General features: G+C 44.1%; 1 protein-coding gene across 1 annotated transcript in view; it reads right to left on the reverse strand.

The window, feature by feature from the left end:
- Positions 1-9,515: 9,515 nt before the first annotated feature.
- Positions 9,516-18,437, reverse strand: part of BOD1L1 (biorientation of chromosomes in cell division 1 like 1) — a 39,673-nt gene continuing 30,751 nt past the window's right edge. The window contains exons 17-22 of the mRNA XM_075260273.1: positions 18,166-18,199; positions 16,888-16,934; positions 16,523-16,604; positions 13,332-13,479; positions 13,086-13,208; positions 9,516-11,194 (exon numbers count right to left, since the gene is read on the reverse strand). Coding sequence (XP_075116374.1) covers positions 11,074-11,194; positions 13,086-13,208; positions 13,332-13,479; positions 16,523-16,604; positions 16,888-16,934; positions 18,166-18,199 — 555 coding nt within the window. The 3' untranslated portion in view covers positions 9,516-11,073. The remainder of the gene's footprint in view (positions 11,195-13,085; positions 13,209-13,331; positions 13,480-16,522; positions 16,605-16,887; positions 16,935-18,165; positions 18,200-18,437) is intronic.

Genomic DNA, 18,437 nt, shown 5'->3' on the forward strand with positions numbered 1-18,437 from the left:
ACGGGTGGCTATTTGAGTCACTGTTGCCTTTCTATCAGCTCGAACCAGTCTGGCCATTCTCCTCTGACCTCTGGCATCAACAACGCATTTCCGCCCACAGAACTGCCGCTCACTGGATGTTTTTTCTTTTTCGGACCATTCTCTGTAAACCCTAGAGATGGTTGTGCGTGAAAATCCCAGTAGATCAGCAGTTTCTGAAATACTCAGACCAGCCCTTCTGGCACCAACAACCATGCCACGTTCAAAGGCACTCAAATCACCTTTCTTCCCCATACTGATGCTCGGTTTGAACTGCAGGAGATTGTCTTGACCATGTCTACATGCCTAAATGCATTGAGTTGCCGCCATGTGATTGGCTGATTAGAAATTAAGTGTTAACGAGCAGTTGGACAGGTGTACCTAATAAAGTGGCCGGTGAGTGTATATCACAGCTAAATGTATATACTTTCCCTAAAATGTGAAAAAACCTGCAAAGTCCCAGTTTTCAAGGGAAAATATCCACATCATAGCTAAGGACCTACATTTGCTATATCGTAGGTCCTGAACGATGCGTGAGCTTTAATGCCTCTATTAAGATCACTACCCAAATGTTTCCTGTACATTGTATAAATGTATTTACTGTCTAATATACAGTATGTATATTTGTAATAAATGACAATCGCATTTGTGCATTTATTTATTTAACATGTAGCAAGAAACTCTGTATAGAGTTGATCAGGAGAAAGGGGCAGAAATGATTAAAAGGGGGTCGTCTTGATGGGACATAGGGTTACCAAGATGAAAGAGAATGACTGCACGATTAGACTACACGAGGTCTGTTTGTAGTCTGTGACATGGAATCATATAGGTCCGACTGAGCTATAGGATAACTACTTATGAAGTTGTTTTATTTTCTATTTTTGTTACATTAAAGGGGTTTTCCAGCCACTTGAAATTTTTAACAAAAACTTAGAATCAAATCAAATAATTCGCTGACTGCCCAGCGATGAATTTTTAACACAGAAGTTTGTGTCTAAACATTTCCTCTAGAGGCCATGATGCAGAGACTAGTAGGTCCCTTAGGAAGAGGTGGGCAATTCGTAAGGTGAGTATTAGTTTGCCATCTTGGGTGTGGGGGACTTTTAGAAACTGATAAACTGAGCTGTATTTAAAGGGGATATGCCACAATTAGGCTTGGTAGCCTGATGAAGTGCATTTAGCACGAAACGGTCGTTGCTTCATTTCTTCTACATTCCATCTACCCTACCCCCGTCTGTAAATGCTGTTCAAATACCTATTTTTATGGAAGATTATTAAAGTTTTGTGAATTTTACTACTGGCTGGTGAGTGCCCTGATTTTTTCTATTTTTTTGCACTATATTGGACTATTTGTTTAACAGTGAGCACCACCTGAATGCCAGATCATCTAGTTTGAGATCCAGTGATTTGGTGTATGTTCACACCCACAGAACGGTGCCGCTGCTTTTGAACTTTTTTGCACTATGCCACAATTAGCTGATCGGTAGCGATGTCTTCCATCAGCGCTTTATCCACTATCCCATGGAGAGGAGGATAAATATGCTATGAGGTATAACCCCCTTAATTGACATGGTCTTTGTCAGTGGCATAAACACTGCGGTAGAGATATATATATTTTTTGAATAGGCCGTTACCTGTTGGAGTAACCATAGCAGGTAACGGTCCCTATTTACTTACCGATCCTCGCTCTGGCTTATGGCTGCCTCCACTTACCCTTTTGCAGAAGCAGAGGCGGAGTGGGGATCGGTAAGTGCAAACCCCAACACACACTAGCATTATACTCTTTTCAGACCCCTGAGTATAATGATCAGAGGGCCAGGGGAGGTGAGGGTACATAAAAAACGCTGTTACTTACCCCCCTCTTGTACTCCAGCAGGCTTTGGGCCTGTTTGATGACATCACAGATGTCATGCAGGCCAGGCCAGTGTGCTTATGCGTTGCGACGCAGGTCCGGCTCACGCGACGTCTGGTCCAACATTGAAGATGGCCAAAAGAAGGCAACAGAAGTGCTGAAAAAAAAAAACAGGGAGTGTGCCGGAGTCAGGGAGAGGTAAGTAACATTGTTTTTTCTGTTTGTATCCTCCCCTAGGTCTCCGATTATACTCTGGGGTTTGTAAAGACCCCAGAGTATAATTATTGTTCATGGGTGTCCACAATGGGGCATAATAGTATGTAAAGGGCCATTGTAGGGCATAATAGGGTATGCAGGGACCACTATGGGGCATACGTGTGTGCAGGAATGCGGTTTGTGCATGGTGGGTGTGGAAGGGGCAGCAGGTTCAGAGAAAGAGCTCTATCCAACAGCTACAAAGGGAGTCTCGTACAGCCTGCATGGAATCCTGCGTAGAAGGAAGGTAGTTCGCCCTGAACCAGAGCCCGAGTTGGGTCCCCTAAGGAGGCAGGCTAGCTTTTCTTTCACAGAAAAAGTCTTGTGAGGAAGTGGTCAAGGGGGAGGCAAATGGGACTCTAATAGAGCACGATATCCTGACCCTCCAGGGAACCGCACCTCGCCCTAGACAAAGGGGGGAAGGAACAGAAGGAGTGTTATTCAGAGCTTCAACCTAAAAAGGAGCCAAAGGGATGCAGCATACAAGAAGCTATTCTGAGAGAGGGCACCCCATAGAAGCAGCTCCCCAATTTCATGTAAAGGATGACATGGAGCTGAATTGCTAGGACCCCATCGCTACATGTCACTGTGCAACATTATAGAGAAGGGCTAGTAGGTCAAAGTGCTAAGAGTCACACCTGTAGTGGGGGAAGAATCTTAGTCTAGACTGTCTAGCAGCACTTAGGCTACTGCAAGGATAGTGAAGGGCCCCAAAACCCTGGATTAGTGAGGTGCTTATCCAGGGGGCCACTCCACAGTTTGGGGAACCAATGAGTAGACAGTTACTCTATTGCTGAGCCCAAGAAAAAGGGGCCAGTAGCTAAATGTGCCTGGCTGAATATGGAGAAATGCCTGATGTAACGGGCCTGTGGCCGAGATAACAAGGAAGGAAGGGCTACTGTAGCAAGGAAAGGGCTGTACTGGTTACTGTACTGAGTTAGCTCAATCCCCTCAAAAGGGCAGGAGGCCACCCATAGTCCACCCTCACAAAACTATGGCCCCCGCTTTGGCAGAGGGGAGACAGAAACTCCCCCTAGAGGCAGGCAAATAAGCCTGAACTGCAGGGGAGAAGTAGCGCTTCACCAGAGGGATGCCGCCTAGGCCTGGTGGAAGCCTGGGACTAAATTAGTTCAGCCATGCTGCAGCTGGTGCAGAGTTTACATGAGAAAGAGGAAGGGGTGGGAAGGGTCTAGGAGCTTCATCCTCTTTGGAGAGGAGCCCCTGGAAACCCCTGAAGTGACACAGTAAATGCACCTACCAGGGGAACATGGCTGGGACTATCATGAATGGGTGTTGTGCTGCAGCATGTGGGTGCTTGTACTATAGAAGGCTTAGTTCTTGGAAGGACATTAGTTGGCAACCAGTGGGAAGATGGGGCCACTGGATATACTGCCTAGCAAGGAGGGGGGTCCAGGGAAAAAGGCTTTCTCGCCCGTCTGATGTCTTTGGGTGCTCGCAGGATCACCCCGTTCATAAATTTGCACTCAAAGTGAGTTTACCGTCACTCAAGCTGTGGCTGCAGACAAGAAGGAGGACTGAGTGACCAGCGGCAAGGAGAGACACAGGCCTGTGCAGAGGAACCCTAACTACCTGACTTGTAGCATCCATAGGGGGTAAGAAATGCAAAATAGTTAAAAGCTGGACACGTCTGCCTCCTATGATCACTAGGTTAAAACTGATTAATTTCCGGTCTGTGGAGAGGGTCCAGCCCACCTGTGCGGAGCCAACACTTTCTTACAGTCCTATGAAAAAGTTTGGGCACCCCAATTAATCTTAATTTTAGTTCTAAATATTTTGGTGTTTGCAGCAGCCATTTCAGTTTGATATATCTAATAACTGATGGACACAGTAATATTTCAGGATTGAAATGAGGTTTATTGTACTAACAGAAAATGTGCAATATGCATTAAACCAAAATTTGACCGCTGTAAAAGTATAGGAACCCCAACAGAAAAGTGACATTACTATTTAGTAGATCCTCCTTTTGCCTCTAGTCGCTTCCTGTAGCTTTTAATCAGTTCCTGGATCCTGGATGAAGGTATTTTGGACCATTCCTCTTTACAAAACAATTCAAGTTCAGTTAAGTTTGATGGTCGCCGAGCATGGACAGCCCGCTCTCAAATGATCTGAAAACAAAGATTGTTCAACATAGTTGTTCAGGGGAAGGATACAAAAAGTTGTCTCAGAGATTTAACCTGTCAGTTTCCACTGTGAAGAACATAGTAAGGAAATGGAAGCCATTGTTAAGCCCAGAAGTGGCAGGCCAAGAAAAATATCAGAAAGGCAGAGAAGAAGAATGGTGAGAACAGTCAAGGACAATCCACAGACCACCTCCAAAGAGCTGCAGCATCATCTTGCTGCAGATGGTGTCACTGTGCATCGGTCAACAATACAGCGCACTTTGCACAAGGAGAAGCTGTATGGGAGAGTGATGAGAAAGAAGCCGTTTCTGCAAGCACGCCACAAACAGAGTCGCCTGAGGTATGCAAAAGCACATTTGGACAAGCCAGCTTCATTTTGGAAGAAGGTTCTGTGGACTGATGAAACAAAGATTGAGTTGTTCGGTCATACAAAAAGGTGTTATGCATGGCGTCCAAAAAAAAACAGCATTCCAAGAAAAACACTTGTTACCCACTGTAAAATTTGGTGGAGGTTCCATCATGCTTTGGGGCTGTGTGGCCAATGCCGGCACCGGGAATCTTGTTAAAGTTGAGGGTCGCATGGATTCCACTCAGTATCAGCAGATTTGTGAGAATAACGTTCAAGAATCAGTGACGAAGATGAAGTTACGCCGGGGATGGATATTTCAGCAAGACAATGATCCAAAACACCGCTCCAAATCGACTCAGACATTCATGCAGAGGAACAATTACAATGTTCTGGAATGGCCATCCCAGTCCCCAGACCTGAATATCATTGAACATCTGTGGGATGATTTGAAGCGGGCTGTCCATGCTCGGCGACCATCTAACTTATCTGAACTTGAATTGTTTTGTAAAGAGGAATGGTCCAAAATCCCTTTATCCAGGATCCAGGAACTGATTAAAAGCTACAGGAAGCGACTAGAGGCAAAAGGAGGATCTACTAAATATTAATGGCACTTTTCTGTTGAGGTGCCCATACTTTTGCAACGGTCAAATTTTGGTTTAATGCATATTGCACATTTTCTGTTAGTACAATAAACCTCATTTCAATTCTGAAATATTACTGTGTCCATCAGTTATTAGATATATCAAACTGACATGGCTGTTGCAAACACCAAAATATTTAGAACTAAAAATGATTAAGATTAATAGGAGGGCCCAAACTTTTACATAGGACTGTATTTCCTAAAGTCAGCCTCCTAGTGGCTGGGTCTATAGCCCATGGTACTGTGTCCCCCAATGTTATAAATGAGAAAGAATATACTATTATGCAACCGTACACATAGCGTAATGTAAAAAATGCCTACCCCATGGACAGGTTACAATGTTCCAGAAGTTGAGGGCTACAGGACGGATCTGGAAAGTAGGGCGACCTTTAGTCAGACTTCGTGTCTTCTCCATTTGAGAAACTTTGGGGCAAGGGTATGTCGTCCCCAGGTTAGCTTGGGATGACCCTTTCGATCACAGAGAAAGAAGTCCATGAAAGGAACTATGAGCAACAGTGTGGCCCAGTGGCTAGTACCGCTGCCTTACATTGCTGGGCCCCTGGTTTCAAATCCAACCGAAGACAAAATCTGCATACATTTCTAATAGTTCTAAATAAATATTCCAGAGCAACTCAGTTTGGAACCAGTCTATAATTTATGTAAAAAAACAAGCAAAACAAAAAATACATAAAATAAATCCTTAAGAAATTATTTTTCACAGAAAATATCAACTGTACAAAAAAAAAAAAGCCCAACAGTATATAAGTTATAAATAATACACACAGAAGGCAACAGAAATGCTGAAAAAATGCTGATCAATAAAGAGGTTGTCTTCTGTCCCCACCAAATTTCATAAAAAGCCATACAATGTCATGGAACAGGGAGGTGTGCACAGTGTGAAGGGTTAATAGTAACCCATTGAATCCCCCCCACTATCTCAGGTCCAGGAGTGCCAGGGAAAGCAAAGTGCCGCGTGGTGATGGCAACCATCTCTACTTCTGTGCCAACACAGTGGGTAAAGGTCCCATGGACGTTCTATAAGTGAAGAAGTGAAGACAAAAGCCGCTAATGTTTGGGCCTATGGATGAACTGAACCCCGCGGAAAGCGGGCCGTACAGTGCAGGGTTGGTGAGCTATAAACATGGCACATCCCCCTATACTATTACACGATAGTGTATGGCATTTACGCAATTTGTTGAGAAAAACGGACAACCCTTTTAAGTTTGGCAAGATGCCTGGTAAGAGATTTCAAAGATGTAACATGTTTAGAAAATGGAAACACTCACTAAGGGTATGTTCACACTATCATTATTACAGTCTGTTGCGCTCATTTGTCATAGGATGACATTAATGGTAGTAGAGCAATGGACAGAGTGAGCCGCCTCCGCCTGCATTGTTTTTTACATTACAGTCAATGGGAAACTATGGCGGATTCTTTCTTCCATCAGGTTTGTTTACGTTTGTAATGGAAGAAAAAAATCCAGCGTGCAGAAAAATGCATGCAGTCCTTCCATCCGAAAAGTAAAAACATGACGGAAGAAAACTTGATAGCCGAGGTATTTCATGTCATTGTGGGGTCCAGATGCGAGTCTGGTACTGCAGCTCATTGACTTGAATAGGACTGAGCTGACGGAAGGGACAAACACGGCCGTCCATCATTCAGACATTGATCGTGTACGCCTGCCATCCATGTTAGATCTCAGAAATACCCTTTAAGGCTAAGGCCCCACGGGCCGTAATCGCAGCGCTAAGACTGCGGCATGAACGCATTGCGATTCTTTCCACAGCGCTTTGAAGAGAAAGTTCACAGAGTTTTCCTCTGCAGACTTTCTCTTAACATTATATCTACGGGAAAGCCGCCGGCGTTTCCGTAGATATAATTGACATGCTGCGATTTGCAAAGCTGCAACGGCTCCGCACTGCGTTTTTTTCCGCAAAGTGGGGATGGGTTTCACATGAATCCAATCCCCTTTGCTTGAACTGTACAACGCCGTGATTTTTTCCGGCAGCGTCTCCGCTGCAAATTGCGGCGTTTACGTCCCGTGGGGCCCCAACCTAAGATTAAAATACTGAAAGTGAGTAGATGCTGCAAAAACTATTCTCCAAATTTACAGGAAACGCAATAAAGAACATACAGACTGTACAGAGATTAATAAAAGCAAGGAACTACATATTTACAACTTGAAGGTCAAGAAAGGAATACAAAGTATCGAAGTTTGGGCTTTCGGCAGAAGATTTGGTTGTTTTGGTTCCTTTCGAAGTTGAAAAATAAACTAACCACTAGAAAAAAAAAAACTCTGAAGATTTCAACAAACGCTGAATATTTACAAAGCAGTTGCTAAGAAAATGCAGCCGGTCTGCTTAAAGATCGCAAAATAATAAGGAATCCATCAGTAGAACTAGTCTTGGGAAAAAAACATTTCAAGAAATAAGAATTTGGAAGCCCCTTGAGGTCCATAGGCATGCGGGGGAATCCGGACCGGAAAATCTGGCCTGAACTGAGTCAGGAGATGGGTCAATGCCTCTTCGCGGCTGTACTGTCCTCTGCAGTATGGAACGTGAAGGTGCGGGTAGGCAAGGACGCATAGCATCACAGAACACTAGAGGTCACGTCTCGGACTGGATTTTCCAGTCCCGATTACCCCGTGTCCATAGGGTGTGAAGCAAAAGTCACATAAGCAGCTTCTAAAGCAATTTTTTGAGTAAAAAAAAAAAAAAGTACAAAAGGACGGATTTATACTTCCTCATACTGGATCAACTTTGGCTCAAAAAACAGCAACAGCTACATGTGACTTTCCAACCTTGAGGGGGTTTATGCCCATGAAATTACTGTATCCCCTATTCACAGGAGAGCGGAGAAGATGCAGGTGGGGGTCAAATAAGTAGAACCTGCACCTATCACAATATTTGAGAAGCTTAAGGGTGAGTTCACATGGAGGAATTTGCCGTGGATTTCGCCACCTGAATCTGCCTCTCATTATTTGCAATGGGAGGCAGAGAACGTAGCAAGACGTGGAAAAAAGAAGCGTCCTGCTCGATCATGCTGCGGATTCCGCCCGCGGTTCCAGACTTCCTCCCGATTAGGTCCATTCATAGCCAAAGTACGGCTATATGGGCTATATTCGGCGGTCCTACTGAATTGGAGTGGTGGTACAATGTGCCACTACTCTGCACAGACTGGGGTATGAATAGGGCATACGCTGATTTTATGGGCAAATCCCTTTAAAGGGGTTTTCCGGGATAATACTGATTACTTATCGCTAGGACAGGTCATCCATATCAGATTCATAGGGGGTGACGCTCCCAAGGATTAGTCGTACTGTACCATACCCTGGTGGCGGCCCAGAATAGTACCGCAGCAATGGTCTCATTCACTTAAAGTAGCGCTCCCAGAAAAACGTTTATTCTCTGACCAGTTAGGACGGTTCATGATGTAAAGTGTAGCGAAGGTAAAGACAATGGTGGATGTATATGAGCGTTATCCCTTGTGGTCCTCAGCTGTGTCATGTGACAATAGACTCCACAGGTAACACAGAATCTTATGAGTGGATGAAGAGCGCACGAAACGGACTTCGTATTACTCACATGACATAGCTGAGGACCAGAGAGGAGTGAATAACTCACAAAACAGCCATCCATAAGAAGATTACCTTCACTACAGTTTATATTACGTGTCTTTGTAATAGGTTAGAGAATAAAACTGCGGCACCGCACTAGTGTACAGCACTTTGCCGCCTGTTCAAAAGCTGGTGTTACGGGTGCCATGAGTTGGATCCCACAATCTGATATTGGAGACCGAAACTAAGGACCGATCATCAAGATTAAAGGGATCCTATCACTCAGACATGATTTTTTCTAAGTACCACATTGGAATAGCCTTAAGAAAGGCTATTCGTTTCCTACCTTTCGTCATCTTCTCCATGCCGCCATTCGCCTACAATCCCGGTTCTTGTCGGTATGCTAATGAGCTCTCTCGCAGCACTGGTGGCGGTCCCAATTCTGCCAAAGAACTCTCTCCAGCGCCGCCTCCTCTTCTTCAGCAGCGTCATCTTCAGCCTCTTCTTCCGGCGGTGGCTTGTAACTTCTAAGGCTCGGGCCTTGGGCAGAGCAGACTGCGCATGCCCACAGGCCACAAGAAAATGGCCGCTTGCATAGTATTGGAAGCAGCCATTTTCTCGTGGCCTGTGGGCATGCGCAGTCTGCTTTGCCCAAGGCCCGAAGTCTAGAAGTAAGAAGACGCCGATGGAAGAAGAGGCTGAAGATGACGCTACTGAAGAAGAGGAGGTGGCGCTGGAGAGAGTTCTCTCGCAGCATTGGGGACGCCCCCAGTGCTGCAAGAGAGCTCATTAACATACCGACAAGAACCGGGATTGTAGGCAAACGGCGGCGCGGAGAAGACGACGAAAGGTAGGAGACGAAAAGCTTTTCTTAAGGCTATTCCGACGTGGGAATTAGAAAAAAATCATGTCTGGGTGATAGGATCCCTTTAATGTCCTTAATAACTCACTTAAAGGGGTTGTATGTGATCAGAGAAACATTGCTGCTTTCTTGCCCACAGAGTCCAGGGGTAATGTCAGGTACTGCGGCTCTGCTCCATTCATGTGTTAGCAGCAGCACTGCAATACCAGACGCAGGCCATGGACAAGAGTAGAGCTGTTTCTAGCAGGAAGCAGCCATTTTTGTTGGTCTGATCAACACCAAAAAGGTCATTGTAGTTTCTTCAGTCTACAAGTACAATTTAGTCATTACCAAAGCATAAACTGACCCTCTGGTTCTCACAAAACATAAGAAAGTTTGGGTCCCCACTGAACACTAGAATTAAGGGGGGCAATGAATGCTTTGCTGGGAACCCTTAGTTTATATAATACCTGGGGGTGTCAGCTTAAAAGGGGCATTCCCATCTTAAAATATAGAGGATAACTTGAAGATCAGTGGGGGTCTGACCCTTCAGAACCCCATCGATCAGGAAAAGGAAGAGTTTTGTTCTGTTCTTAAAGGGGATGTGGTCGGGATGGCACATGCATCCCTCACTTAATTTGAATGGGAACAATGGAGATGAAGTATAGCGCTCGGCTATCTCCAGCACTTCCAGTAAAATGAATGGAGCAATGTGTACACCATCCTGACCAGTGCTCCATCCTGTACCAGTGTCGGCATGATAAGGCAGACCCCCACCAATATGCAGGTTATTCCCTGTCCTATGGATAGAGGATAACTAGATACAATGGGACTCCACTTCAAAGGTTCAGTTGTCCTAGATTAGAAAAAAGGGCCAGTTTTTTTTTTACCTTCACCAGAAACAGCACCACTTAACTTCATAGGTCGTGTCTGGTATTGCAACTCTGCAATTTTTATTCCCCCCATAAGGATCCCACCTATGTAATAAAAAAAAAAATTCTGAACACTTCTATAACTTGGTAAAACCAGAGGGTCGCCTGAACACAAGTATCAGCTAGCGTTTGCAATATACATCTTATTTTACACCAGTAGGTATGGTGATGGTCCTTGGAATAGACAGGCAGGAGAGGTGAATTAACAAAGAGAAATGATCTATTTATAATCTTTTAACCCTTATGTTACATCTTTATACAATATATTGCAGGAACACTGAGAGAGGACTTAGGTGTACAGTCCAGGAATCCAAATATCTATGAGGCTTCTACATACAACTAAAAATAAAACAGGAAAAAACGTGTGCCCCATAAGCGGATAGCGAGATCGTATATTCATTTACATTTCTAAGCACCTTTTCAACAATCGACTTTTTACACAGTATTAAATTAGAATACAATAATACAAAAACGTGAACTTTATACAGTTATTGGCGCTTTAATCTCTTTGCCGTGGCTTCATCTGATGTGTGTGGGCCTCGAGATCTCGGCGTTGACGGGCTGGGCTCTCTCCGCCTTTTTGTTGCACTTGCTTGCGGTGTGCTGGACCTGCACAGATAGTGAGCGGGAAAAAAAAAATAAAGTCTTACTTCTTGCATTACCTGGATCACTTGTTCTCACTTTGACAACAGAGGAGGCTCCATTAAAAAAAAGGTAGGTTTTGTGCTATGTTAAAGGGATTCTACCACTAAATAGCTATTTTTTCTGCTTTAGATGTCGGAATAGCCTTTAGAAAGACTATTCGTCTCTTACCTTTAGCCGTGGTCTCTGCGGCGCCGTTCCTTAGAAATCCCGTTTTTTCCTGGTATGCTAATGAGTTTTCTCGCAGCAATGAGGGCGGGCCCCAGCACTCAAACGGCGATTGCTGTGAGAGAACTCATTAGCGTACCGGGAAAAAAACGGGATTTCTAAGGAACGGCACCGCGGAGACCACGTCTAAAGGTAAGAGACGAATAGCCTTTCTAAAGGCTATTCCGACGTCTAAAGCAGAAAAAAATAGCTATTTAGTGGTAAAATCCCTTTAAGACCACTACTGGGGTCTATGATCGTGACAACTTCTTCACCTTTAGCAACCTTTCCATATCTGTAAACTCTCTGTATGAGTATGTTCAGAAGGCGGACACTTATTTACATTCCCAAACAATGGGAGGTAGAATAAGGACAAAATCTGCCTCAGATTCTGCCGTGAAATGTCAAGAACTTAAAGGGGTTGTCCCATCTCAAGGAACTTATCTATACTGGTAGCTTATGTAAATTGAAGACTTTTCCTAAATATATTGCTTTAGAAATGCTGCTTTGTTTGCCTGCTATGTGAACTTATTCCTCCCATTGTTTACACAGTGCTGGAAGGAAATCAGCTCAGCTAATTGCAGTTTGCTGATAACGCCACATCTGTTATCTCTCTATGAAAACACACAGATAACAGTCCATTCTGTACAAGCATCTGCATATTATCTGATCTGCATAAGTATTGTGATGCCTGACAGTGTCATTCAGCAAGCTGGGGGGGGGGAGAGGGGGAGAATACAGGAAGTGAGATTGGAAAACCCCTTTAACCAGTTGAACAAACATACCTACATACATATGTAGGGAAAATGGAAGGGGGATGCTGCTGCAGTATTTCTCTCTCAGTGCCTATTGCTGTGAAAAGTAGGAGGAGCAGCAGGTGAAAAAAAGCAAAACAACTCATTCTCACCTGTCCCTGATGGTCCAGTGTTCCAGTCTGCTGTCTGGTCAATGTGCCCTGGGTCTTGTTCTAGAGGAAGGCCCTGCAGCATATGACTGCTGAGGGCCCCTGGACATCACTCACATATGTCATCTGTAAGTTCCTAATTTCTTTTCTTAGGCCAGTGACTGACCACATGCAGCGAGAACTTCTGACAAAACAAGCCCCTGGGCGCGATGGAACAGACAGCAGCTTGGGACAGGAGAGTATGGGTTTTTCTTTTTCATCTTCTCCGACCTCCTCTTAATGGTCTTCCCCTCACAGCATGCTGTCTAATTCTTGGACAGCCCCTTTAATGACTTATCCCTAGGATAGATCATCAGTGAAAGATCAGTAGGGGTCCATTACCTGGGCCCCCTAGCAATAAGACGTTTGAAGAGGCTGCAGTGTTCACATGATGGCTGCAGCCTCTTCACTACTCACATTTCTGCAGCAGCTGTGCATGGTATAGCGGGTGTGCATGGTATCGCAGCACAGTGGCCTGTGAATATAACGTGACGCCTATGGAGCCCTTTTAGTTGGGTCAGAACACACGACACAGAAAAAAAAAGAAAAAAAAGAGGCAACGTACAAAACAAAAATCCCAGGTAAGTTCTGACGTAGCAAAAAAGACAATTTAAGACACGGTGGTGCCATTCTGAGCCCCTAGTTATGTGTAATGTGGTTTAGGAGCAGATTTTGGAGTAAATAAAGTACCAAACTTCAAACACTTACCGATTCTTTGAGGTTTTGCCAGCTTTTGCTTCTGGTGATGCCACCTTACGTTGTCGCCCAGCTGGAGATTTCTCAGGACTCAGTTTGGATGCTGCTCGAGTGGTGGGCTTGTGCGGCAGTTTCCTACAATGCACAGATAGGAATCATGCAATTTATAAACCATGACAACAATATCTACCATCTCTGTATTATCTCAATGTCATCTCTAGACTGGTGTGAACAAATGAGGAGATCTTGCTTTGATACCTCTGTGCTTCTAGACGAGAAGCTGCTCGGGTTGTGGCACCACGATGACCTTCTTCATCTTCACTATCCTCCTCTTCTTCGTCACCCTCACCTTGATCTTCCTCAAGACATTCTGATTTCTTGCGCTTTTTTTCCGGTTCCGAAGACTCTGCAATGATAATGTAAATATAGGTTACTTTACATTGACGTGCAAGGGACTCCGTAAACCACATTCATTTTACAACAGCAGGTTATACTATATAGTTTTCCATGACTTAAAGGGGTTGTCCCATATCCTATGACATAGGATAGGAGATAAGTGACATATCACTAGTGGTTCCTTCAATGGGCCCCCCAGTGATCAGGACAATGGGAGACTAAAAGCCCAACTGCATCCTGCCATTAAATGGTAGTACATTCTCTTCTATAGGGCTAGCAAGGCTGCTGGGGATTGTAGTCCCATATCAGTGAATGGAGCAGCAGTCACGTAAGCCCAATGGCGTCTCATTCACAGGGAGGATGCAGGGGGACTTACAGTTGAATCACAGCACTCCTCCATCTCCGGCGCTCTTATTGAAGTGAATGGGAACATGCATTTGTCCAGTCCAGCAGGAGCACGCCTGCATTCACAATGGGGGTAAAACATTCCCTGTTCCCAAGATTGGTGGGGTATTAGCTGTAGGACCATTTACCATCTTATCCTATACAGTCCTATGAAAAAGTTTGGGCACCCCTATTAATCTTAATCATTTTTAGTTCTAAATATTTTGGTGTTTATAACAGCCATTTCAGTTTGATATATCTAATAACTGATGGACACAGTAATATTTCAGGATTGAAATGAGGTTTATTTTACTAACAGAAAATGTGCAATATGCATTAAACCAAAATTTGACCGGTGCAAAAGTATGGGCACCTCAACAGAAAAGTGACATTAATATTTAGTAGATCCTCCATTTGCAAAGATAACAGCCTCTAGTCGCTTCCTGTAGCTTTTAATCAGTTCCTGGATCCTGGATAAAGGTATTTTGGACAAACAATTCAAGTTCAGTTAAGTTAGATGGTCGCCGAGCATGGACAGCCCGCTTCAAATCATCCCACAGATGTTCAATGATATTCAGGTCTGGGGACTGGGATGGCCATTCCAGAACATTGTAATTGTTCCTCTGCATGAATGCCTGAGGATTTGGAGCGGTGTTTTGGATCATTGTCTTGCTGAAATATCCATCCCCGGCGTAACTTCAACTTCGTCACTGATTCTTGAACATTATTTTCAAGAATCTGCTGATACTGAGTGGAATCCATGCGACCCTCAACTTTAACAAGATTCCCGATGCCGGCATTGGCCACACAGCCCCAAAGCATGATGGAACCTCCACCAAATTTTACAGTGGGTAGCAAGTGTTTTTCTTGGAATGCTGTTTCTTTTTGGACGCCATGCATAACGCCTTTTTTTTATAACCAAACAACTCAATCTTTGTTTCCAAAATGAAGCTGCCTTGTCCAAATGTGCTTTTTCATACCTCAGGCAACTCTATTTGTGGCGTACGTGCAGAAACGGCTTCTTTCTCATCACTCTCCCATACAGCTTCTTCTTGTGCAAAGTGCGCTGTATAGTTGACCGATGCACAGTGACACCATCTGCAGCAAGATGATGCTGCAGCTCTTTGGAGGTGGTCTGTGGATTGTCCTTGACTGTTCTCACCATTCTTCTTCTCTGCCTTTCTGATATTTTTCTTGGCCTGCCACTTCTGGGCTTAACAAGAACTGTCCCTGTGGTCTTCCATTTCCTTACTATGTTCCTCACAGTGGAAACTGACAGGTTAAATCTCTGAGACAAGGTTTTGTATCCTTCCCCTGAACAACTATGTTGAACAATCTTTGTTTTCAGATCATTTGAGAGCGGGCTGTCCATGTTCGGCGACCATCAAACTTAACTGAACTTGAATTGTTTTGTAGAAAGAAATGGTCCAAAATACCTTCATCCAGGATCCAGGAACTGATTAAAAGCTACAGGAAGCGACTAGAGGCTGTTATCTTTGCAAAAGGAGGATCTACTAAATATTAATGTCACTTTCCTGTTGAGGTGCCCATATTTTTGCACCGGTCAAATTTTGGTTTAATGCATATTGCGCATTTTCTGTTAGTACAATAAACCTCATTTCAATCCTGAAATATTACTGTGTCCATCAGTTATTAGATATATCAAACTGGAATGGCTGTTGCAAACACCAAAATATTTAGAACTAAAAATGATTAAGATTAATAGGGGTGCCCAAACTTTTTCATAGGACTGTAGATCAGGGCGCCACATGAGAAATTGTAACGGTTCTAGAGGGCCATGCGCGCCGTGGAAAATTTAGCTCCACCCACTTCTACGCTGACTCCGCCCATTCTCAATCATCTTTCCATGTGCCCCCACAAAGTATAATTCTCCAACAGTCACCCGTACATTATATGCTCCCACATTATAACGTTCCCCTCCAAATGTACCACAGTATTAAGTCCCTCTCCTGGTGCCCCAGTATAAACTAGCAGAAACTAGAGGGGACATTAAACTGGGGCAGCTGGAGGGGGACATTAAACTGGTTGCAACTAGAGGCAGACATGTCCCCCTCCAGCTACCCCCCATGGTTTAATATCCTCCTCCAGCTGTCCCAGTTTAATGTCACCCTCCATCTGCCCCCTAGTTTAATGTCCCCCCCTCCATGTGCATTCAGTTTAACTGCCCCCTTACATCTGCTCCTAGTTCCCCCCCTTGCTCACACATGCTGTCTCTTCTCTTTTCTTAGCATCCAGCAGCCTCCACTGCCGGCAGCAAGCACACAGTCCTGTGTGGCTCCGCCCAGTAACGAGTCATAGCCTATCCTGGTGATGGACCTGTGATGATGTCATCATAGGTCCATGAACAAACCTCCAAAAGCTATGCGGGCCGGATAGAAGCAGTCAGAGGGCCAGATGTGGCCCGCAGGCTGTACATTGCCCAGGTCTGCCATAGATAGAGGATAAATATGCTATGTAGAATAAGTTAACAGTATTTAACCATTTAAGGAAAGCTCATCAGCCGTGTTATTCTAAAAGGTCCTCACAATGAAGAGCGTCATGAGCTGCCCATCAGGTTGCCTATTCTTTGTGGGTAGTGGCGATGTTAGTGGACCACAAGTTCCCGCACACTACTGTAAAACAGCCCTACACATAAAAAGGTGTCTTACCTGTCTCAGAAGAACTTATTGAACGTTTGCTTTTCCTTCCCCTCTTGGACACCGCTGCTGGACTTTTGTCTGAGCTGCTCTCCTGGAAAATGGCGGCACATTAGAATACAGACAATAATGAAGGATCAAGAAAACCCAAACTACACCTACTAAAAAACTTTTACTGCACCGCGAGGGTATGAATAAAACCACACACGTCACTAAACTGTGTACTCTTGTGATACCTGCTACACTAATATGCTAAATTCTATAGGATAAACTAGATTAGCATTAGTGTCTGCAGTCTGTCACCCTGTGATAGTCTTATTTCGCTTTAATGCTTTAGAATTTACCATCATTTCCAACGGCACCTTAATGTGTCTTACCTCGGATTTTTTCAGTTCAGTCTCATTCTTCTTAGTACCAGGAACATCTTAAAAACGAAATAAATAAAAGTTAATTTTTTTGCATTCAAAGTGTACCTGCAATGATATCAATGAATGTACAGGTGAATATAAGAAACTTTGTAATGCATTTGAAAGAAATCTAGTTCCTTCTCCTGTGCTTGTCTCGACTATTCTTTCCTCACACATTGAAGTGTATGGAGAGGGGAGGGGCCGATTTATTGCCTCACTCTGTGCAGTGGGCAGAGCCTTATCTTAAAGGATAGCAGCATCAGAAGACGTTTTAGACTGAGTTCACACAGGGTATTTTGGTCAGGATTTTGAGGCCGTATCCGCCTCAAAATCCTGACCAAAAAGACAGCTCCCATTGAAATCAAGCGGTTTGTTCCAGTTCCCAGAAAAAAGAATGGAAATGCTCATACTTTAGGCGGAGTCGCCTCGCCATTTGGCCTCAAGACACTCCCTCCTCCGGACTAGGCACATTCATTTGGGCCTAAACCGGAACAGAGTGCGCAACTGGATGCTGGTGCACTGCACCGGCATCCAGTCACGGCTACCCGTATTTTGGACTGGAACCTGAGGCAGCCTCCAGTCTTTGGGGGTCTGACACCCTGCATAGATAATCTACTCTGGTAACAGCAGTACGCTTCTCCCTTTCAAGTAACAGGAGTGAAGCCCCGGCGCCATAACTATACATGGATGGGGCTGCACTTCCCCAGCGCCTCCACTACATAATGGATGAGGCTGCACCTGAATAGGAGCAGATTGCATCCACTGTTCACTGCAGCAGCAGTAGAGGCTGCCAAAACAGCTGATCTGTGACAGGTCTGGGTGTTGGATACTGATGACCTTATCCTTTCTTAGATTTTGAAACAAAGCTTGGGGGATTTTGAGCAGCCCACGAAGCCTTGAATTTGGGCAATAAGGTCGGGTATTTTGTCTAATGTGGTGTCTATGGAGGTTGCAGATCTGTCAAGTCTACTTTTTAAAGGGGTGTTAACCTACGTTTTGATGTGCATTGCCCATAATGTCATGAAACTGTCCTAAATTTAAAAAAAAAAAAAGTTATCTATTGTCCATTGTAGCTTAGGTAATACCAGTACAGGTCGCCTTACCACGCTTTGCTCAGGTCTACTGACATTTTACAAAATATCTAGGTAAGAGCACGTGCAGTAATATTCACTTCGTCTACAATGGGAGCGCTTCTTTATACAAGGCTTGGAAACTTTCCCAGTTTATACTTGTTTCCAACTTATATACCTGTATTTCCTTTGCCATCATTTCCAGATTTTTCCTGGAGAAACAAGAAAGGAAATAAATGAGGAAAAAATTATAGAAAAATAGTTATTGGAACAGAATGTGAAGTGCAAGTTATCGGTAAGTTTATTTGCCATTTCATGTTGGTATTATAGGTCATAGTCAAGAAGATTTCTAAATCAAGTTTAATTCCCTTATTCAATTATTAAAATGCTTCTTTCTCCAGGTATCAGGTTGCTTTTCTCTCCCCCCACCCATCACTCAATCTCACTATA

Source organism: Leptodactylus fuscus, chromosome 1, assembly GCF_031893055.1.
Source record: "Leptodactylus fuscus isolate aLepFus1 chromosome 1, aLepFus1.hap2, whole genome shotgun sequence".
NCBI lineage: Eukaryota > Metazoa > Chordata > Amphibia > Anura > Leptodactylidae > Leptodactylus > Leptodactylus fuscus.